Genomic DNA, 23,790 nt, shown 5'->3' on the forward strand with positions numbered 1-23,790 from the left:
CGAATTATGAGCGTATGAAAGTCTGTGTTTGCTTGTGGTGTTAGAAATTTGGACACGGATAGATAGTTAAATGTGAAAGCTAGACTAAAATGAAAAAAATAAAAACACTAGGTATGCCTACTAAGTCGCACTAAACCAAACTAAATAAAAGTTAAAACACTTCGGGCAATCTGTTGTAGGTATAGATAGATAGATAGAATACTCTTTATTGGCACACCTCAGTAAAAAGATACAAAAGAAAAGAATAAGTTATGAAGTTATGAAAGAATAGCAACTTCTTATATCTCTACAAACCTTCTCATCTAGATCTTTCTTTTCTCCAGACACCAGACGGCACGGCCACTTCAAAGGTCTGAAGCTCATCACCTTCAAATTCTCCAACAAAATGGTGGAAAACGAGGTGGACGCGGCAGTCCTCAACATCCACGTCCAGGAGTTGCAGACACACAACTCCACCATAGACACGACGGAGGACCATTTCACCATAAACATCCAACCTAGCAGAGTAACTAAAAATCACAATAACAACAAAGCAGCCGTACCATACGGCCCCGAAAATTCAGTGAAGATGTCGAGAAAAGAACTGAAGATGGGGAAATGGCTGAAGTTAGATGTGACGAGTATGGTGGCGGAGTTTTTTAGATTGCCACGGGAACAGGGGTTAGAGATAGTAGTGAGAGTACAAGACTCGAAGAATAAGATGAGCTTGGTTGTACCGCATCCGAGCGCTGAATCAAACAATGCTTTGGTAAGTTTCACGATTTTTTTATTATTATTGCACAATTAGGGAATTATCATAAATCTAATCCTAAATTAGCCTGGGGCATTGTTCAAAGGACACTGGCCGCGTTCCTCTGCACAGTGAGGCTAAGTTTTTGTGGAAAAAATGCGCGAGCTCGTAGGTCGCCAGACACCCAGACTAGTTTGTTAGAAATTGCTAACGCACGCGCACGTGCACGTCACGCACACGCAAGCCGTAGTGCACAAGCCTTTAGGTATAGTAATAAAATATTATATAAATAAAATATTTTTTCAGGCAAAAAAAAAATCTTTTACTAGTTATTTGGTGTATGACGATTTGCAATTCTATGCAATTGTAAATAAGTATAATGATAGTTTAGATGAGACTATGCTGTATTCCTCCTAACGTCTAGACTTTCATCTTTTATTATTCAACCACTTGGCAATGGGCACGAAATATTGTATTTAACTCATGCTAAATCCATTTTTATCAAGCAGATACAAGTATACTAAAAGAAAAATGAAAAAATTCCCCGCTTTTGCCAAGACTTGAACCTGCAACCTTTGCAAACCGTCCAATCGCTCTTAACCTTAACTTACTTAATGCTTTTGAAGATCAAAAGGTGTTACTAAATTGAGATCAAAAAAATACTGGTAATATTGTTAAACTGCATTAATAAGTAGGTAACCCGTCCATATCGCTAATTAAATAATGGGGTGCACCAGGGCTTAGATATCGAGGTAAAAATAATGAATACAGAGAATTAATAAAGATACGAAAGTAGTTCGTAATTTAATAGCAGTGATAACAACAGTAGGATGCATATATATGTAGATACCTATATGCAAGTATGGTATCAACGTACCATGTTGTTTAACTAAAATGTAATAAGTACATATGTGTAGCATGGTACTTACTTATACACCGTTTTTTCAGATTAAAAATTTTATAACGCCAACAGTAGTGGTACTTAACTTTCTTCATGCACTGAATTATTGTGTCGTTGACATTTTATTGTATCGCAATATTAGATATCATAGGAAGCCTAGCATTTCGGAAGAAAAAGTTAATAACCTACCACTACTTTTGAGGTTAGAAAAATTCTGATCATAAAAGAACGAGGTATAGTAACAGGCGCTCTTGAGATAGTTTTATGGTCCCGAAATCAAAATTCCTAAATTCTGCATTAAATATCTGGAAAAATCCAGAATCCCTTACTGAAACACATTGTATTCGATATGATATGTACGTCACCATGATATGTATCTCTTTTCGCAGATGCCATATATAGAAGTAAGTCTAAAGGACAATTCACATAAGAGGATAAGGCGAAATATCGGCATGGATTGCAACGAAAACTCCAAAGAGGCGAGATGCTGCCGTTACCCCCTAGTAGTTAACTTTGAAGAGTTCGGTTGGGACTGGATCATAGCCCCAAAACAGTACGACGCGAACTACTGTAGTGGGGAGTGTCCCTACAGCTTCCTACAGAAGTATCCTCACACACATTTAGTGCATTTAGCAGCGCCGCAAGGAAGCGGAGGTCCTTGCTGTGCCCCGAGAAGGATGTCGAGTATCTCAATGCTGTACTTCGATCATGATTTGAATATCATCTACGGCACGATCCCGGGTATGGTGGTGGAGAGCTGTGGCTGTTCATAGCGACAGTTACCTGCCTAGTCTAAGACTCCAAGCGAAGTCCAGTGTTTGTCTTTTTATTTGTTTCTCAAAATTGTCACTCCGTTCATTATAATTGTTTAATGTTGACCAGCGTTAGTTTCATCGTTTCGATTGTAAATATATCGCTTTCGAGATTGGATATTTTTTTATTGTGTATTTTCGTTAGATTTGTTGGTTTCGATAATATGTTTGTATACCTACTGATTCTTATTAATTTTAATCATTTTATTGATACTTATTCTACTTTCGCTTGGAGTCATAAGTGTAGTCTATCCCTTTGTGATATTTGGCTGAAGACTGCGAATCCTTGTGTTGTGTGCGCGTGTGACATTGTAAATTTATTCTACGTTTGTACATCTTAGTGTAATGGACGCTCTTACTATAAGTTCTAATATAGCATCAACATCATTCATTTTCGTATTTAAATCCTTATCGGTTTCAGAAATGCTAGATTTTTTGGATCATCTTCGAAATTTTACATTTTGATTAAGTTCTTATATTAATTTAGCTTTAGTTTTCTAGTGTTTTACTTCAGACGTAAGATTTGCGTATGGGTCTTTAAATACTATTCTGACGTTGAGTAGGCTCACTAAGTCAATCAACCTGATTTTCTAAATAATCTGTAAACTCACTTGCAAATTTTTTTTTTATTCACTTGCTACAATATGTTGACTAACTATAAAATTACTGCAATGTCCTTTAAATCTTTGTGCAAACTGTGCACTACTTACGCACAGTTTAAGGAAGTTATTAAAAAATAGATAACTTTATTATCAGTTTCGACTTTTATAGTTGTCAGACTAATTAACCGAAATAAAAACCAGGCTCTATATTCTTGACCCATATTAATTATGATGAAATTATAAATTAAAATCAATAAAAAATGTACGACGCCTGCCTTGATAACACGAGTTATTAAGTCGAGACGATCATTCTTTATCAGTTATCACCTTTGCAGCAATGACATGAGTGTCTTTATGCAACTTTTTATCTCTAAATGTCATATTTTCTAGGTTTATCTTCAGTAATATTAAGTTAGGAACCTTAATTGAATTTTAACGAATGATGATAAGCATGACATTGAGATGCATGCTTGATTGTACCTACATGCATTTATACTTTAAGCCACAAATAGAACGGCTCTTCAAAAATACCGAAAAATACTTAGTTGATTTAGAATATTATTCAGATTTGTTTTGGACATATACAGACGCATAGAATAAACTGAAAAAGTGCTTCTAATCTAGTACCTACCTACTTAAATAATATAAGCATGTATTTGTCACAGTTTAATAATAAATATAGCTAAGTATATATTTTAATATTTCACAAACTACAAGTTATCAATTAGTTTGCGAAGTTTTCGTCTTACGAAACTATCTTCTTCTTTTGATTTGTCTATTTGGTGCCTTTCTATAACGATAAATTCTATAAGTAATTGAAATTAGCAAAGCTTTTTTATTGTCTTGAAGCTGAATTTGATAAATACTTATTTAAGTTACTTATTTATGAATTCTTGTGACATTTTTTTATCTTACCACAAATTTTCTAATCGTGTTTCAAAAATGTTTGTATTTTCTTGTCTAAAATTTTATAGCGGGTGGTGCTTAATCATCTAGGTGTTTGTTACAATTATCAAATTATATATCAGTGCCTACCCATAAATTGTATTATTTCGGCGTGATCTAAAGTAAGATTAAGAAAAAATGTTAAATGTAGAATTTTCAAAAAATAGATCTCATTTTAAGGGCATTTAGTTGCATTTTGTGCCTTTTATAGATCTCCTTACTTTTGGATGTGGAAAAATATTAATGTTTAAAAATATATATAGTAATAAATATATTAGGTCTTTTGTAAGTTTGGCGTATCTTGAGTTAAACAGAATACTAACATTTTCGTGTTCTTATATTAATTAAATTGGCGACTCATGTTTTACAATTCGTATTATTGTGTGGGTGTAAACTGTTTTTTATATGGAAATATATGTCTATCAAATATGCCATCTTTTATTTCATTTATCTACTTTATTTGTCCGACTTAAGGGAGCGTTTTTCTAAACGAAATCTACATAATCAATATTACACTGACAACGTAATAATACCAGAATAATACTTATCTTAATAATATTTATAGAAAGGGACCCTACATTGAAAAACAAAAAAAAAACATGTAATTTCCCTTGTGGATATCCTCTGAGAACAACCACTCTTTATTATATAAACTTTAAATTATTTACACATTTTTGTTTTTCCTACTTTACATTAATATACTCGTCAACGTTATTAAAATACAATCAAAACAAAAAATATAACAGAAATACACATGACGAAATGTACAAGTCGTGTATTTAAGAGTGGGCGAAGGTGGACTAGTATATAACCGAATACAAAAAATAATACATCCCACTCTTTCGTATTTTCCCATAAAAAGTATTTTATAAATTTTGGCCTCGCTAAAATGATATAAATGTTACAATTACTATAATTACGTTGTTAAACAGTATTAAAAAATGGCCAAATATTTATTAAATACTTCAGTCTAATATATTGCTTAATCGATCCAAAATATACAAGAAATCAAGAGTACATTTAGTTACATTATTGTACTTGTATCAATTCTATGAAACAATTCCTTAACATTTAGTTTTACGGTAAAAATTAACAGTTTCATTCATGGCATTAAAATTAAATCTACTTATGTAGAAATAATATATTTTATTGTTATTTTTAAGTATTTTAACACTAAGTTCTAATGTACAGAAAAGTGCACAACATCGAGGTGGTGTCAGTCTATAATAGGTTGGATGGATTTTTTGAAATATTTTCGAAAAACAAAACATACAAAGCTGCAGCACGTACAATTAATATCTGCCGGAGGAAAACTTAATTATTAAAATTATATGTCACAAAAATAAGTTAAAACCATACTAATAATAAGTTATGGCAGTGAATTTTACATATTATTCGAGACAGCGAGCCCTAATCTAAAGCGTAAAAAAAAGGAAACATCACAGATTTTCGTACCTACACAAATCTCGCAAACGTACTTAATGAAATGCCATGATTGGTAAAGGAAAGTCGACAGATAGAAATATTAAGGACACACTGGAAGTACTAAGAGCCTAGCACTAAACGCTAAGAGTCGTATATACAAAATTGCTATTTAAACCCGCCATAAAGAAAATATGGTCGTAACACTGAACTTGAGCCGTTATCTTTAAATAGGATCACAGTGGAAAAAGTGATTTAAAGTTACGTTTACAATCTAACCGTCTATAAATATATGTTATTTTAAAGTCCGCATTATGGCAAGTTCCTACATAAACGCTATTTATGCGCTAGATTTTTCTCTATACTACGTCCATAGAAAAAATCACCCGCTATATCTGTACACTCACTCAGAGTCTATCACTAACACTGAAACTTACGTCCGAGATTGACACAGTCAGTTCCAATCTTTTCGTTCGATCACTGGGTTTTTCAACATAGTCCTTAGAAACTTGGTTGGGAGACAGTCCTGGGATTGCCTTGTTGCGGTTGGTAAACGTCGTAGGAATTGTGTGGCTCCAAATGGCAGACAACATTGTTTTCTCCATTCAGAACCGCTGCCAGAGCCCTCATATTATTCTCTTGTGGCTGATGATAAGCCGGATGCATCAGCCTTCCGCTCTCATACGCGTGTCTCGGATCGTACGCCCGCTCTATTGTATCCCATTTGCCATACTTCGCATAATGCTCCTGGTCGTGGTGATGCCTTTCTCCCGGGCTGTATGAGATCAGAGGCCGGTGGTCCCCGTAGAACTTGGAACTCGAAGAGCCGTGGTGGCCCGGATTTTGTCTGCAGTTGTCCGGCCCGGAATTATCATCGGACACGTCTGACATTAGAGTCTCGTTCCTTTCGATTTCTTCATAAACGGGATCATCTTGGATGACGCGGAACTCTTGCTCGGATCCGCGTCTGTATATTCTTCCTTGTTGAGAAGCTATTTCTGAATAGGTATGGTTGATGTTCTGGCTGCCGTGGTGATGATGGTGCTTGCGTCTGTTCTCGTCCTTGTAATGCTTGCGGAAGATCATTTCCTGGCTGCCGGGGGAGTGCTGGGACATGTAGACGTGTGGGTTTCTGAAGTCGTGGTTGTAGCTCCGGGTGGTGTTGTAGCCCTGGTGGTGGAGGGGGCTGTCCTCGTCCTTGTGGCGGGGGGAGGGGGGCGGGTGGAGGGCGCCGTCGCAGTCGTTGTAGGGGGAGTGGAGGTGGTTCTGCGCGGCCAGCTGCCGCGACAGCGTGTCGTGGTGAGGCAGAGTCGACGTTCCGCTTGGGTGGTGCTTAGAAGAAGTGTTCTGTGGAATAAATGCTGTTTTAGTATGATGTGGTAAGTTTTTCATGTAACGATATAAGATTTCGATTAAAAATGCAATTCATGAACAACGAAGAAGTAATTACAAATGATATGAATAAACGTTACTTGAAGATAGTAATTATAATGTTTATAAAAGTATCTTACAACTAGAAATGTTTATTTAATAAATTCTCTAAACAGCTCAATGAAATGTGCATATTGTATGGTCAATAAAGTGTTAACACAAAGGAAGTTGGAAGGGTAGTGAAAAAATAAACACATGTATTTCTAGAGATTGACAATACTACTGCCTAATAGTATTTTTTCATAATATTCATAAATAACATAAGAATACAATGATAATCACAAGAATCGAACTAAGAGTAACTTACTCTTAGGGTAATCCGGAAGGAAGAATATCGTAAATTGTAAAAAAACTGGTATAGTTCGTAAGTTTCTAATAGAGCCCGAGCTAATCCTATTGTCTATTGTTAAGTAAAACCGCTCGTGCCATGTGCCACAACCACCTGCATAAAAACCTGCGTACTTCGGTTACCGAGTGCCGGCGAGTCTAACGCTACAGAACCAGTCTAAAATGTGTCATCGAGATGCGTAACAAAGGCGCGTTATCGGAGAGCGCACCTACACTGGTTTTTTGAGCGTTGGACTAGCCCGCGCTCAGGTGCCAAATAGAATAAGTATGACCCTTTTTTGCAGGTAATTAGCACGTGCGGTTTAACTTAACAATAGACAATAGGATTAGCCGCCGGGCTCTGTTACAAAGCTACGAACTATACACTATAGTAAACTCACTAAAGGGTTTATCTATGGAGGGTTTCGTTTCTACAATACATAGGTACATTATTATTTAGGTACACGCACTGGTACAAGAAAACCCAACCAATCAAATGAATTTCTTATTAATCTTGCAATATTGGATTTTCTTAATGATGCAAAAGATACGGGTTACATGATGGAATCCAGTTTTTACACAATAAATACAGTGCCAACAATTTAAACAATATTTAAATTTTAATAATTACCACTAGTTTGAAAATACGAAATTTCATTTAGATCTGTACAGATGTAGTGCTTAATCGTTTTCCATCTTCCATCGTATTTTCACGGAAACGTACGAACGCGCCTTGCTATTTCAGTCAGTCTCACTACAAGAAGTACTGAAGTTGACCAAAGTAGCATGACAAATACGAACGCTTCCGAGAAAATACGATGGAAAACAATTAGGCACTACTGTATTCATTCCATTAACACTTCTATTGTCATCATAATTATGAGGAAATCTTATATGATCCCCGAACTAGTTTTTGGTCTGAATTTCTTAAATTCGTTTTTGCAGTTTGTCTATAACGACCCAATGGACATTTCTGGGTGTATACTAGAGGTTTAGTTACAATTCCATGAAAGGGTGTTGTGCGATTATGCAGTGATGGGGGGTTACTGAGGGGGGTGTATGTACAGGGTGAAACATGCAATGCCACTCGATGCTAGGTTAGTGCATGCACGACCCATGGTAAGGTCTTGGTCTTGGTACCTGGAAATAACGCAGCTAAAGGTTACCTGTGCTAAAAATAGTTTCAAAGTCGACGTGTTTATCGACGTTCGACGTAATCATTATCAGAATAAAAAACTATGTCATACAATAATGTTTCGCAGTTTTATATCGTTAAGAGTAGAAAGGGGTACCTATAGATTATTTTTTACGAGGCCGATAATCCAAGAAATGTTCTACCAACGAAACTACTTAGTATTAAAGAGGACGGTAAAGGTATACGAATCGAAAAGTACCTAAAAAATGAAAGATTAGTGTGATAAATAATGTATAATATATCCTACTTTCCAATGGTTTGTGGAATGAAATTCAAAATTTTTGTACATAATCGTATAGTTAAAAAGAGTGTTACCTGTTTACCTTTTCTCTAGGAATTACGTAAAATCTCACTTTTACACAAGTCACATTGAGGATTTTTTTATCGAAGTCATACGTTATAACCAAAGGGAATTTTTGAAATAAAAGCTATAGGAATTTAATTTACAGACTACAAACTACGTACAACCTAAGTAGGTACTCGAATTTTAGACACACAATTCACTAAGTACAGTCACCTGCACTAATAAGTTACACTTCGAGGGTCGCAAAAATATGTGACACGCTCGTATGGCTCTACAAATAAGATCGTGTCAGATATTTTTGCGGCCTTCGTTGTGTAACATATTATTGCAGGTGACTGTACCTACTAATAGATACTGATTGTGATTAGCATTCTTGTTATTTACCTTATGTAAAGAAAAAAAAATGCATTAACATCAAGAAAAAGGGTATCTTAATAAGTCTATATTTTACTGAACCCTGATTGCTAGTTTTAATTTCATCAAATCTACGAATGAGTTGTCATTGATTGCTTATAAACGCTGACTCAAGAAAGAGAGACCAAGTCATAATTTGTAACTTAGAGTTTTATCGTGACCCATGACTGTTTTTGAAAGAAATGCTCTAATAATAATATTCTTTATTGTGCACAATGAAAACATGATTAAATACAGCAAATCTCTCTAAGCTCTATTTACTACACTTCCGTTCTTAACAGCCAATCAAAAGGGCAATTCAGCCAATGACAGTGACAGCACAGCGGCCCGAATGGCGGCGCCTCATTCGTGATCGAGTTAGCGTTTTTGAGGCTGAAGCTGAGAGGCTGCGGCAGTGAGCTCGACAGAAAACGCTTAATCAAACGAATCAAAAAAACAAAACAAATCAAATGAAGCTCATCAGCTTAAGGCTCGGCCGCCAGCCTCAATTTCCTACAATTATATAGGTGCTGAAGTGCCCAAAGTACGCTCGAGTATTTAGCAAGAAGATAGGGTACGTGAGCCACCTAAGGGCGCACCAGAGAATGGAGAAGAGCACGCAGTCGCTGTGGCCGAAATCGGTCAGGAGAGTATCATCAGATTTCATTAGCAATGAGGGTATAATGAAAACTTAAATATACACGAAAGCTCACATGATTCAATCATTAAAAACTAACCTCAATTAGGTAATATTTTCTAGTTATAGAATATTCTAGCCAGTTTTTATTAGAAAAACTAATGATATTCCTTTCTACAGGACCAAGACCTTACCAAACACAAATCACTCTAAAAGTGCTACACCCTCCCCTCACCTTCCACATGCTCCCGTTCTGCCATTCGTTCCCGACGGACGCGGCCATCTTGTTGGAAAAACAAGATGGCGACCGCGACCGAAGGTTCTGGTAATCGTTCGGCTCCATGTGCCGGTAGCTATGCATGGAGGCGATGCTGTGCGAGTGGGACGCCGAGTGCGGGAGAGCGAGAGGCGTGGAGGCGCGCGGGGCGCGGGGCTCCTCGCTCGGGACGTATACGGGGGCGGAGGGGCGCACCGCCCAGCGCGCTGATTCCGGCTGGAGGTTGTAGCTCTGTTTGTAGCACATATACGAGTATATATATACATGTGGGACCGATTTCAACTATACATTTAGTTTAACGATATAGAAACTCGACTCGAATGAGTTCGGTTGTGCCAGATTTGATAGAATGTGTCAGTAAGTTTTTAAAATGATTTCGGAGTTTTTAATACAGTAAAATTATACATTTTGCGTTGCGTCAAATCCGGTAGTTCTGATTTTTTGTAGGCTTGTTTATGATGTTGGCCCAATGAATAATCCAAGTTTGTGACCTCCAGCGCCGAACGCAACGTTGTCAAAAATCGAATAAACCGCATTTTTTTTTAGATTTGGACGATTATAACTCTAAAGTACTAGTTTTTGGTAGTAACTTCCTAGGGCGTTTTTAAAGTAGACTAAATTTGCTACAATAAGACACTAGAATTGTCTCTGTACATCTAATATTTTCCGAGATAAATCCCTTCTAAAATTTTATAATTTTACATCGGTTCTTAGCTATAATATAAGGGTTCGGTAGGAAATTTATATGGAATTCATCACCGCACGTTCTACCAAATATTTATTCTAGTGTCTTATCGTAGCAAATTTAGTCTACTTTAAAAACGCCCTAAGAAGTTACTACCAAAAACTAGTACTTTAGGGTTATAATCGCCCAAATGTAAAAAAAAATGCGGTTTATTCGATTTTTGACAAAATTGCGTTCGGCGCTCGAGGTCACAAACTTGGATTATTCATTGGGCCAACATCATAAACAAGTCTGCAAAAAATCAAAACTACCGGATTTGACGCAAAACAGCCAGGTTACAAAATTCTACAAAGTTACTGGATTATTTTTCAAAAGTACCTAAATTAGAATAGGTTTCGGATCATAGGCAGTATAGGCACCGACTGTATCAATTTTATGTTGAAAAAAGTCCACAAATAAAATACATAATAAATATATAAAGAAACATAAGTACCTACTAATAATATCTTAATTCATAAAAACCTTTGAAAGATAATATACTAAACGTAATGTCTTTATACTTAAAAGCATTGTCGAAGTTTTTGATTTGTCTGAGAATCTAAAGATAATTAGATATCGTACGAGAGTATTAAGCGAACATATGCATACGCATATTGAGAGATAGGATTTTCAATTCCATTACTAAACGTATCAAGATTATACTAGTGAAAGCTTTGTTAGTATAAAGAACTTGATACTTTAGGAACCACCACACACCAAGAAAGGTTAACTTATAACTAAGAAGAAAAGTTTAGTTGAGTTAGTATTCGTCTAAAGCGTTAGAATATTTTAGTACTACAAAAAATAAAAATAAAGACTTACCTGTTCTCACGTTAGTTACACGTCAAAGGTTAACCAATATACACAAAACATTGAGCTGAACCAAATTAGTCACAACAAGCCAAAGTGGTGTTTGGTGGTATTTAAAATTTGGAATAAATCCTATCTCTTATTCTATGCGTACACACCTGCTTGTTGAACATTTTGCCGGTAGCCTTGAAACCTGCCGCTGCCAGCGTTTATAGGGTTTCTTAGATGTGACATAGGAGCTGATTCTCTTTCAGGGATATTATGTGCGAAATTAGCTCCTGTCGCGTTCAGGGTAGGGCCAAAATTGGATGACGGGCCGAAATTCTGGTTTTCATTGGAATTTCTCCTATTTCTATGGGAGTGGTAGCTATGGGCGGCGGCGGCAGCGGCGAGGGAGGCAACCGCGGCGTTGTTGATAACGTTGTTGTTGTTGTGGTTGTTGTTGTTGACGACAACGTTAAGGTTGTTGATAACTAGGTTGTTGGTTGTCGACGCTGAGACCGATGTGCTCGCTGAGCTCTGTTAGAACGTTAAGACTCAGTTGTTTTATCAAATTACTATTATAATAATGTTAATAGTGTATATTAGTAATAAATACCTTATTATAATTTTATTATAATATTACTTTATTAATTGATATAATTGTAATTTTTGTTTCTATATTTAGGTACTTATCTACTTTAAACATGTTGTACCTATTTGGACACTTAGGCTAGGATATGTGTAGTGTGTGTAGTTTGTGTAACTCAAAATATACACAAATAAATACTTACATAGTAATTTTATATAATTTCATACCCGTGTTTTAGTTACTTTGGTGCACAAGTAATGTGGGATGAACTTGAGTTTAATAATTATTATTATTGTTCCCGTTTTTATACCTTTACCATTAAAATTAACATGCACATAATATTGACATTATATTATGGAGGAAAATGCCATTTGAACAGAGAAAAAATTGTAAGCAAGGTTGAATTGTTGTTAATTATGTATAAGTAATTAAAAAAAATTGATGATTAACTCATACAGAGTTAATCATTTTAAGAAACTAGCAAAGCTTTTGTACGAATGGCATAATCCAATTGATATTTAATTTATTCATGAGAGTTTCCTATAAATAATTATTCATATTTCTTCAGGTAACAATCAAAACTCATTAATTGTTACCACAGTTTCAGACTGGGAGCCGTCGAATAGTTTATACTCGTACCTACGAGGTTATTTTTTTGCCAAATAGTGAGATCGGCGTTAATTTATCAGCGGGGATTATCAGCTCAGTTTCTAGAAATGTTCCACCCTGTATATAAGACATATAAGTACAATCGATTTTAGGTTATCAAACGTGGCGTAGACTGCATCGTTTAAGTATCTGCCAGTTTGAATGTAAAAAATAAACCATTGATTACTGTGTGACGTCCTCGAGTTGAGCGTGCAGCGGGGCGAGGCGTGTGGCGTGCATGTTAGGGTGGAATCACATCTGTTAGCATCGAGCCGCATTTTATATATGAGAACTGACAGATGTGATTCCACCCTTAAACAAATGCTAACGTATACGAGCGGCCTTAGTGCACGCTGCTCAAATCACTCGTGAGCCCGACGCCACGCTGCACGCCCCGCCGAACGCTCCGCTCCGAGCGTCCACTCGGGCCTTACACTATAGAGACTCCCGCGAGGTTATCCTTACCGTGACGTCCCGGGGGTCGACGGCGTCCTCGCTGTCGGCGGCGGCGCTCTGGTGGTAGCGGCGGCTCTTGACGCTGCCCTGGCGCGTGTCCACGTGGTGGGTGGAGGCGGTGGGCGGCGGCGGCGCCAGCGCGAGGCAGCACGACAGCCAGGGGTGCCGGCGCCCGAGCCGCGCGCACTCCTTCTGGAACTGGAATTGATTGGGCTAAGTTAGTGAAGAGTTACTTTCTTATTACTAACTATAGCCTTAGCGATAGGTATATAATTATAGAGCCGAATAAATATCGCAGGGTGTGGGCCCGAGCTCGTAGCGATGAGTTTTTTGGAATTCATTTAAATGACTCGTTTGATAGTTGGACGTAGTTTAGCGTAAAAGATCCATCCACTAAAATTTGTCATTTAAATGACTGACTTTTCCGCTTGACATAAAGTTCAAATTTTACTAACAGATTTTTGTGGGATGGATCTTTTACCCTAAACTACGTCCAGTTATCAGTCGGTCTCTCCTGAGAGAAATCTATGTCAAAAATTATAAATGAGCGGCGACTTAGAGAATATAACCAAACGGAGTGGTCATTAACAGGCGTTCCCCTCTGTCCAAAATAGGCGGCCAATGGTCAACCACATGTCAACCCCATGTATGGACTGACGTTTATCTGACTTGACGTACCTATACATTTGATGTGCCCCTCCCCCGCAAAAAACGGCAGACTAATGTACCAAAAATTATAGACATGGCGTCTCCGTTGGTTATATCCTCTAAGAGCGGCGAGGACAAACCGGAATCTGATAGATTTCTTAAATACGCATATATAAAACAAGTATATCTACCAAAAAAGAGTGCATAGAAAACTATTTTAGATTGCGAATCAGATAGTATCTTAAAATTTCCGGTTGCTGCCACTCTGCGTGGTAAATTTTAGAACTACACTTCTTCATCAGTGGTCTCCGTAAAGGCTCAGTTAATTATATCTACACTATGTATGCGAAATCTCCATCTTCATTAAGTACGTAAGCTTTATATATTAAAGAATACAAAACAGTGAAAATGTTACGTTAACATCAGCAGAAAAGCAACAGTTAAGAGACTTGTGAATAAGATTAATGAACGACCTCCCCAGCGAGATAAGAATCGTGAACAAGTAGGTCACGCTTCCCGTTTACTCAAAATACAAGGCGTAAGATCTACCATAATCCGTGTCAATAAGGAATGCAGAAACTAAACTGTTGATAAACTTACAATTTCATTCTGCAAGCAGTGGAAGATGAAGATGAACAACCCCTGCAGCGAGTTCAGGATCGTGAACGCGTAGGCCACGCCCACCGTCTGCTCGTTCAGGTACAGAAGACCGAAGGTCCAAGTCAGCCCCAGCAGGAAGGCCAGGACTAGGGAGCTGTTCAGCCATACCCTGGAATGTAAGAAAATTTGTTATAGCCTTAAGTTTCCGGAAAATTCGTAACGTTCGGTAAAGAAGAAAAACAAAAAGAATAAATTTAATTAAAGAGTGATATTGAATTGAAGGTGAGATGTTTGAAAAGTCGGTATATATAGAAGTAAGTAGAGGATCGATAAAAAAGAAGATTGCAATAGTACAGGTCAAACACTAGTAGCAGTATATGTAATGATTAAAAAATTAAATGATAAAGTCTTAGTCAAAGTCGCACTTAAGACAATGCAAACAAAATGATTAAACAACTTTTGGTTAATATTTATGAAGATAAAATGCTTTTGAATCTTGCACAACTCTGACTACTTACCTGTAGCGCCTAAAAAGACAAAATTAGATAAATGAGTTACTTGTTAACACCAACTACTATCCAATAAATAATAAAAAGCGGAAATACATCATCAGGTGGCAACCAAAACTATCACTATAGTCTGTATCTTTAGGTATTTAAAAAAGAGTAAACAAAATCTGCCCTCAAATGGCTTCTTAAGCCAGTTGATCAAATAATGTAGGTTGAAGTCAGGTCGTTCAGTGACAGATCCAGGCGATTTTGTATTTGGTTGGTTAATCAATGAACGTTATAAATATCCGAAAATTTACAAATTATTTATTTACTTTTATTTAAAAACCTAAAGATACAGAGTATATTACTACCAGTTCAGAGGCATAGTGAACCGTACGAGTAAGAAAACAAGGTTGATTTTTGTTTTGTTTGCTTGTCACCTGACGACATGTAAATGTTTTTTGACTGAGAAGGATATTTACCTGATTTTGTACAGCTTGGAGTTTTCTTTCGCCTTGATGGAGACGGTGGAATGATGGCACATCATGTAAATCACCATGCTCAAGCATATCCAGTTGGCCTGGAAACATTCAAACAACAGCATTAGAATGTGGTCAGATTCATAAAATTTTAGGGCACTTATATGCCCCCTAAGCCGAATAGCGCTATCTCAAAAATAAATGATTTTGAAAATGGAATTCTCAATTATAGAAACTAAAGTAATGCAATGAATTTTCTTTTGAGATAGCGCTTTTTGGCTTAGGAGGGCAAATTAAAACCCAGTTTAATAATATAAGTCATAGAAAAGGCTTTTGTGGTATACCTATTGGGGTGTTCTAAAAACATATTTGTTAGTTATCTCGTTTAGGTGTTGAGAATCATCATCATCATCAGGCCTTGTACATCTTTACAGATGATTTAAGCAGCAATGAGAATAAAGTTGCTCGAATAGGTGATAGTCATACATTTTATGAAATTACAATATTTTCGGTCAGTACATCTTCCTGGGACTGAAGAGCTGGTGGTAGATTTGTGATAAAAATAAGTTTTATCTTAGATATAGAATAGAGAAGGAACTCACCGTGAGCACCAAAGCCACAGGACCAACAAAGCTCATCACGAAGAGTCTGTCAGTGGAGAGCCAGCAGTGCTGCGGCGTGCCGTAGCCGGCAGGGAAGGCCGCGGCAGAGGCCAGCACCACCAGAGCTGGTGCCAGGTACGCGCCCGCCATGTACCAGCGCGCACGTGGCCGCTCCGGTTCAAATACTTCCACTAGCATTGCGTATAGGTGGAAGCCTGGAAGAGAGTTTAAAAATGTAGGATTCGGGAAAAAGTGGAAGGTAAACCTTCTGGTTAACACATAGGGAATTCTGGAAGAAAAGTCTTTACCTATAGAATCTGCGCTATAATCAAATGGTTTAATGACAAAAGCTTTAATTAGACTTGCTTGAAATCAACTCTATAAATCTGAAAGTCCGCAGAATGTTGGAATAAGCCATTAATTTAGAAATTTAATGTTACCGTCAACCTTTTAACAAGGTCTTGTTAAGAGCAGTTTGACATTATGGACATCTGAATTCGGAGATAATGAGGAAAGTAATTATGGAAGCGAGAAACACCACTAAAATTAAAATCACCAACAGAAACAAGTATATAAAGGTTGACTTTATGCCTCATATTTCAATTTCAGCAAAGCGACTAAACTTAAACTATGGACTTTAAAATGCACATTGTCTACTGTCTTAGTGGAAGTTTCTAATAACATTGATAGCTTACCTTCTAGAAACATCCAAGCGAAGGCAGCTAAGAAGAAGTAGTGGAGTAAGCCAGCTATGATGCCACATAACACTCGGTCTTGCGTCTGGTCTATGCCACACATAAACACCACTTCCGCAATGAGGAGACAAGCGCAGAGGTTCTTGTGGATTAGCACTCGGTCCGACTGTAAATAAAATAAGTTAATGACATAACAGCCATTTTGTGGTGTCCACTGTAAGATATTGGGCTGTTCAGCAGCATCAAACAATGAAAGAAACAAGCGAACGCGGATTTGAGTTAAGATAATCTATAATAAAAAAAGCATTAAGCAATTAAAGTTCCTGGATGAGAGCTCAGGACCGGGAGAAAGTGACGTACTTAGAAGAGAGGCCTATGCTCAGCTGTGGGCGTTAAAAGGCTGATATATAATTATGATGATGATGAATTAATGTTTCTTCCAACTCCTTAATTCCAAGGAATAACATAAGTACATATATTCTAAAGTGAGAGTTACCCGACCATCGGAAGTGTTTTTCAGATTCTGATGATCTTTTAGATAATTTAGAGCCCCGGCTTCTAACCCTTGGGAAAACATAAATCAATTCGTGACTTACCTTCATATTTCTAAAGCACTGGAATACAATAATAGCGGCCAGTAAAGCCACAGCAGAGATAGCACAGCCGATGAAAGTAAGGAGTCTCAAGGCCATCTCATGCTTGGCGCCGATCGAAACGCCGTGGACATCCATGAGGATCGCGAAGTTGGTGAGATGCGAGCAGGCGCAGCCGGTGTGCGTCGTGTTGGTCCACTCTACGTGGCAGCCTTCCGGGGACCAGCCACTAGAAGGAAAAAGATTCAGTTACTTGAAGGTTAGTTAGAGAAGTCTGTCAGAAGCGCCTCGATGATCTGCATTATCAGCCAATCTCTCAATACTGAAGATGGAGGCATAATGTCATATGCTTGTTAGACCAGGTTCTGACAGCAGCTCCTGTCTCTCGCTTCATTCAAATATTGTAAGAGTGCAGTAATTTGGGCACTCCTTAAACATTCTAATGAATAGGTTTGAGCTGTTTCCTAGTCTTATATTAGACAAATATAATGTCGAGGTGAATCTGGTGAAAGTTGCCGTGTAAAAACACCTATTATTTGTCCTCAAGCAATGAAGCAGCTTGAAATATCTGAGGCTATGCTATGTTGGAGTTTTACAAAAGATTTCCTGCATACCAGGAAACTTTAATTAGAATATATTTGTCACGAATTGCAAAGCAAACTTACTGCAACGTGTAGTCCCAGAAAACGCAGGCAGGATTCGTGACGTTTTCAGTCCTCAGATGTTTCATGGTTAGTCGCACCATTTGAGATAGCTGGATGTGACGACCATTGCCAAGGCTGGCTGATATGACCTGTAGAAGAAGACGTGATTAAAGCAACTGAAATAGATTATTGTTGGAAAAAAGTAAGGAAAAAATAGTTTACAGTACATATGGTGCTACTTTCTTGCACAAGTGTGCGGCAATAAGCACTTTCCGTGCCTTTGTCGAAAATATAAAGTGCCATATACACGTGCGTATAAATAATTCGCAACTCGTGTCGATTTAAAACACTCCCTTCTGTCGTGTTTTAATTTATCACCACTCGTTGCGAATTTCTTACACTCCGCATTTGTATCGTAAATATCTTCTCTATTTTGGCATTTGTGTGAAAATGTGTGTAATCCTAATCAGTACTGATACATTTATTGAAGAGCGACCATAACCGAGTCTTCATTCTTTACCTTAGAGTTCAAAACCCTGGTAACATTCCTCTTCTCCCGTTCAGAGTTCATACTGGTGGCAGTCGAAGCAGACGCATCGGAGAGGAAGCTGCTGTACGGTGCAGTCTTCACACCGAAGGTGGGCGGCAGGATCTCTTCTAGCCGGTCGAAAGCGAAGAACACTATGCGGACTAGGTCGTTTTGGCGGTTGTCTGAAATAAAAATAACATTATACAATAAATTATGATGATGATGACGACGTATCTGCAGACGGCGACACCCGGACAATTTTTTTTAATTAATATCTCTTTTTCCTAACTTTTTTTAAATGGCTCCGGCAATATAAATAGGAATCTGCTGGTGAGTGGTGGTATATACGAGTACGTCTTATGGCAAGTTCATGTGGTTATTAATATGTTTCATCTTCCATCATTGTATTCTAGCCATGCTCTACAGACAATAAACGAATTATTAATTATGAGGGACATGACAGTATTGACGGGGAAAGAAAATCAACATTATCATCACCATCACTGTTATTGTCCACTGCTGGGAAATGAGCTCGCGATGGAACTCCACGATAGACGATCGTGCAACGCCCTTATCCAACGAAGCACACATATTTTTGGGGGTACCTATTTTAGCTATATCTTTCAGTCGGTCGTCAATAAACTTTTCTTCCCCTTCCACCATCGGTTCTATTTCGACAACCTTATTCGTGCCTTTTAATTATGTATACTGACCTAGTAAAGCAGCTTTGGGTATGGTGATGGTATCCTCAGAGGCTTTCCACTGCTCCTGCGCGATGACCGATGGAAACGTCTCATCTTCCACGTTCTTTACTTCTAGAACTCGCACGGAGAGACCTGGAAAAGAGGAGTATTTGAAAACACTGAAGTCTAAAATTGTATGTGTTGCAGACTGCAAGATACCCAATTATGAAGATTTCTGAAGATATTGTAAACATGTGATAACCAGAGCCCGGAATTTTCACGGCAACACAAAAGACTGTCGCAATCTTACTAGAGTTAGAAACGTTTTTTTTACCGATATCGATAGTTGGGTACTTCATCAACTTACAGATATTCTTAACGATCTGCAGTATAGTCTTCTCTTTGGTGACGGCGTCAGCCAATAGGAATGCGTTTTCTTCCAGCTGTGTGAGCAGTGCGCTTGCGACTCGGTTCTGAGCGTCGGCGCTCAGGTCCGCCCAGGATGACCGCTGACTTTCTTCCAAAAGGTTTGATCCTGAAATAATATGAACAATTAACCGTGTGACCGCCAAAGATGTCAACAGACAAGCGCGGTTATAGCCCAATTTTAATTTTCATGCATTCTGACAAGGTTAACGATGACGCGCCGCACACTATATGCGTGACCTTCAAAGAGTTTAAGTAAAGGCAAACTTTGAAATTAACGTACAAATCAACTTCAATTGAGAAACTGTCTATTTAGACCTAAATACATACTATTGCCGTACTAAAGAGTAACCTTCAAGATTTTTCTGCCTTAAAGCCCCAAAAATTCTATGGACTGAAAACACATTTCTCAAAAATATGTCGCTGAACTAATTGGAAAGGGGCCAAAAACAATGTCTTTATTATCGTATTCGAGGGTAATTCTCGTAGCTCTAGGTTTTATTAAACTTGTAATGTATACTGTATGTTTCAGGTCAATTCTAGCAAGCAAAATTAGAACTACTTCCCATTATTCAATTCATCTGAAACTAAGTTAGGTGACAATGCAATAGTATGGTCTACCATCTAGCAGAGAGATGATGGACTCAGGAGGTGCCCATAGCAACTTCGTGATAAAACAACGCAACCTAGTTGTGTTTGGGTTTTTTAAAATTGTCTCGAACCAGTTGCCTATTGAAAGAAAAGTACAGTCAGCGATAAAAGCTTGCTTCAAAAATATGGCGCCGGGCGGGTCGCTAGTTTTAGAAAAGCCAACTTACCAGTCTTAATAACCCCCAGTAGCATGTCGGTAACGATGGCCTCTCTCTGCTTGGGGTCCGGGAATGTCTGAACGTTCTGCGACATGCGCTGTGCCAGCTTCTTCATGATGCTGGTGGTTGTCAGCATATCTCCGCCGTATAGCGTCTTCGATGACGTCACCTGGTTTGGAAAATGTTTTGTTATATTTATTGAAATGGCAGACAGATGAGGATTACCTAACATACACAATCTTAAAGTTAGAAAAAAGGATGAAAAATATAGTTCCCGTTTACAAATCTGATGATACTGTAGTTGTAGTTTTATTTGGAAGTTATTAAGTATTATTAGACAACATCCCTGTTTAGCTTCTTCCCTTTTTATTCAGATACTTTGTTCATTGCGAATAACTCTTCTTCTTCCTAGCGGTATCCCGGCCTTTGCCAGTTCACTACGGGTGACTATATCGACTAATTATACGATCAATTATATGTCTATACATTTTAATAATATAGGTAATGCAGCATGCTTCTTGGCGCCCGAGTTACACCAGGTCTCCAAACAGCTACAGGTTCCAATACCACAGGGTCTTCATTAAACTGAATTTCACAACAGCTAGACCCTATTATGCTTCCATCGAAGTCACCATCCTCAGCAGTGTGAGAGACAGACTAGAAAGAGGTAGAATAATTAATACTCAGTTATGTTACCTGCGCCAAGTCATTGCTGATGCTGAGCAGGGATTCTCCCTCCCTGACTCGGGCCTCGAGGCTGTTCAGCCAGACGGACCGGCACTCGCTCAGGTCGGGCGTAGGGCCGTGCCATTCTGGTATCGCGTCCGCTGTAACAATATTTTGAGAATCTTTATCGTGTCATTTAACAGTTCATTTTTGTAAACGACTTCCAAACGGAGAAGGCTCTCAATTCTTCGGGATCTTTTCTCATGTTAGCAAAGCAAAAATTAAATTACTTTTATGGTCTGATAATTGGAATCTGGAGAAATTGAGGGGATTTTTCAAGCACCATAGGCACCATTTAATGATTTGGATATTGATTTTAGTATAGCTTAAATTTGCCCTAAAACAAAAAGTAACCATGGAATCCCCTATGATTTGAGTTGCTCTAAATCTGTATAGCTTGGACCTGGGGTGTAGTATGCATTAAGTTTAGATAGGAGTAATAATACTGCTCCTCTCAGCTCATTCAACTCATCATACAAGGAAAGATCCAGATCCAAGAGAAAAGATCATCCGGACGAAGACGTAACTCATGGCTCATAAATCTCCGAACATGGTTCAAACAGAGCACACGCTTATTATTCCGCGCAGCTGTGTCTAAAGTTCGACTAGCCCTCATGATAGCCGACCTCCGGCAGGAGATGGCACTGGAAGAAGAATAATATTGCTGAAACTCACAGTATCCTTCAGCGCTGGTCATCAAGGTTCCAAGGGAGTCTAGGTTCAGACTGGATGCTTGCGCGTCCGGCAGGTTACCGCGGTAGTCGATCATGTGTTCAGGGGAATCTCCATCTCTTCCTGCAACATTATTAATATTTTCTTTTTAACTCGTAATAGGGTCTTTCGTTGGTTCTTATGTGATTTAGGATTTTGTGGAGGGACGGTACTTTCTTATAACTTATACACATACCTTTAAGAAGCGACTCTGAGCCGAGTCTCTTCATCAGCTGAAGCCTGTCATTAGGCTCCAAGCCTAAGTCGTGATAGTTCTCTCCGGACGGCAAACTAGCTCCGCGCCGCCTCGGACGCTCTTCCTCAGAATGGTGAGGGGGTACGGTACATCTAAGAGAAAAAAATATAAATTAATTATAGTGTCCAATGGTCATTTAGTTAAGTTCAGGGGTCGGCCAACTTTTAAATCAAAGAACCCTGTTTTTCCATTACTAAGCCATGAATATTGATTTAGTAAAACGTCATTTTTGGGGAACCAGACGAACGGCAAATCACAATGCATACCCAACTGAAGATTGGTTGGTTTAATTTCCAGAAACGAGTATTTGTTTGTGTAGCACAAATATTGTTCCTGATATGGATGTTTTCTAGTTACTGTGGGCAACAGTTTTTGGTCTAAATTGTATACTTACTTCCACCTCGCGAGTCCAGTGGCGCCCCCAGGGCAAGGTTGGACGGCGTAAGTGCCGGCTAGCGTCCAGTTCCAATGTAACCCGCGGGCGCTGACTTGGGGACAGTAAGACCTTCTGCCTAGATTGGGTGTTGCGCTCGTGGCTGTAACAGAAAATATTGACATTTGAGTCAAGGAATATGATTAAAAACGGACTTATTTTTGGAGGTTTTGAAAAAGTAGTCAATAAAAAATAAATAAAATAAAAAGTAATTTATTGTCGCAACAAAACTTACAGCAACAAATCGAACAAAGAGAAAACAAACAAGAAGAAAACAAAACAACACAACAAAACAAAGAGAAAACAACTCAACTCCTGCCTTTGACTCATGCTTCAAAAATTAGCTAAATATTCGGAATTGAACCAAAATAATAGATAAACTAATATGTTGTCGAGGATTTTTCATTGTATAATAGAATGAAGTCCTAATTCTAATCCTAGTCCTAATCCCCTTTTTGCGCATAAAACTAATTGTATAGTTTTACTAATATGAAGTTTGTTCAATACAAATCTATTTTGAAATGTCAACTGACCCAATTCCCATCTGAGCATCTTCAAATAAGATTAGAAAAGCGCACCTTTCTAATGCATACCTTTAACCTACTAAATACACTTAATTTCTACCAGCAACGCTTAACTAACCATCAATGGAGCCTTTTACTTTGTAATAATGTTTATAAATAGATAACGAATCAAAGTAACTCTCTCAATACCTTGTGAGTAGTTGTGAAGCATTAATTAAATCGTTGACTTAGTCATATGTCATTCACACTGCACTCAAAGGGACCACTTAGCTTTCACTTTTACTTTGCTTGACTTTGCAAAGTCAACACATCGCCATAACACATTATGCTAAGCGTTGAGTGCATGTTTGTCTTGGAAACTTTTACAGAATATGGCACGCGTACGTTAAACGAGAAACGAATTTGACTGCTATTTTAAATGCCTCTAAAACTGGGGGAAAAGAACTGTAAGTAAGCGTTATCAGCTCAATTTTTTGTTGAGGATTTTGAAGATCACTTAATTGTTACATGTTTAGTCTGTCTCCAGAACTGGGTATAGCGTGGGTACGGACTACGGACAGGACAGATGACATCTCATTACAATTTTGCGAGAATTCGCTAAATTCTTTTCAGTTCCCGGAAAGCATGACTAATAAAATTTCTCATTTTCCATAAAGTATTAAGTCATAATGTATTGTTTGTCCGCTTTTTCGTTAGCCATAATTTGGTTTATCTCAGAGACGCGTAACTTTTCAGGATTGCCATAAAACAAACCTA

The 23,790-nt window shown here is 38.0% G+C and overlaps 2 protein-coding genes across 9 annotated transcripts in view; one reads left to right on the forward strand and one right to left on the reverse strand.

Annotated features, from left to right (window-relative positions):
- Nucleotides 1-283: 283 nt before the first annotated feature.
- The window catches only part of LOC134675441 (growth/differentiation factor 8-like), a 41,201-nt gene continuing 17,694 nt past the window's right edge, over nucleotides 284-23,790 (forward strand). The window contains exons 1-2 of the mRNA XM_063533709.1: nucleotides 284-748; nucleotides 2,021-4,268. Of these exons, the coding sequence (XP_063389779.1) occupies nucleotides 386-748; nucleotides 2,021-2,404 (747 nt within the window). The 5' untranslated portion in view covers nucleotides 284-385 and the 3' untranslated portion in view covers nucleotides 2,405-4,268. The remainder of the gene's footprint in view (nucleotides 749-2,020; nucleotides 4,269-23,790) is intronic.
- The window catches only part of LOC134675405 (latrophilin Cirl), a 514,068-nt gene continuing 494,870 nt past the window's right edge, over nucleotides 4,593-23,790 (reverse strand). For 5 of the 8 annotated variants that reach the window (XM_063533613.1, XM_063533611.1, XM_063533612.1 and 2 more), the window contains 17 exons: nucleotides 22,472-22,613; nucleotides 22,018-22,169; nucleotides 21,786-21,905; nucleotides 21,081-21,211; nucleotides 20,394-20,553; nucleotides 19,517-19,684; nucleotides 19,180-19,302; nucleotides 18,458-18,648; nucleotides 17,959-18,086; nucleotides 17,297-17,522; nucleotides 16,701-16,866; nucleotides 16,006-16,220; nucleotides 15,407-15,504; nucleotides 14,434-14,602; nucleotides 13,195-13,383; nucleotides 9,935-10,207; nucleotides 4,593-6,759 (listed from right to left, as the gene is read on the reverse strand). In XM_063533613.1, coding sequence (XP_063389683.1) covers nucleotides 5,914-6,759; nucleotides 9,935-10,207; nucleotides 13,195-13,383; nucleotides 14,434-14,602; nucleotides 15,407-15,504; nucleotides 16,006-16,220; nucleotides 16,701-16,866; nucleotides 17,297-17,522; nucleotides 17,959-18,086; nucleotides 18,458-18,648; nucleotides 19,180-19,302; nucleotides 19,517-19,684; nucleotides 20,394-20,553; nucleotides 21,081-21,211; nucleotides 21,786-21,905; nucleotides 22,018-22,169; nucleotides 22,472-22,613 — 3,497 coding nt within the window. In that variant the 3' untranslated portion in view covers nucleotides 4,593-5,913. Of the gene's footprint in view, nucleotides 6,760-9,934; nucleotides 10,208-11,668; nucleotides 12,030-13,194; nucleotides 13,384-14,433; nucleotides 14,603-15,406; nucleotides 15,505-16,005; nucleotides 16,221-16,700; nucleotides 16,867-17,296; nucleotides 17,523-17,958; nucleotides 18,087-18,457; nucleotides 18,649-19,179; nucleotides 19,303-19,516; nucleotides 19,685-20,393; nucleotides 20,554-21,080; nucleotides 21,212-21,785; nucleotides 21,906-22,017; nucleotides 22,170-22,471; nucleotides 22,614-23,790 lie in introns of all 8 variants that reach the window. The other 3 variants (XM_063533619.1, XM_063533618.1, XM_063533615.1) reach the window with 2 other exon arrangements.

Source organism: Cydia fagiglandana, chromosome 22 (assembly GCF_963556715.1).
Source record: "Cydia fagiglandana chromosome 22, ilCydFagi1.1, whole genome shotgun sequence".
In the NCBI taxonomy this organism is placed as follows: domain Eukaryota; kingdom Metazoa; phylum Arthropoda; class Insecta; order Lepidoptera; family Tortricidae; genus Cydia; species Cydia fagiglandana.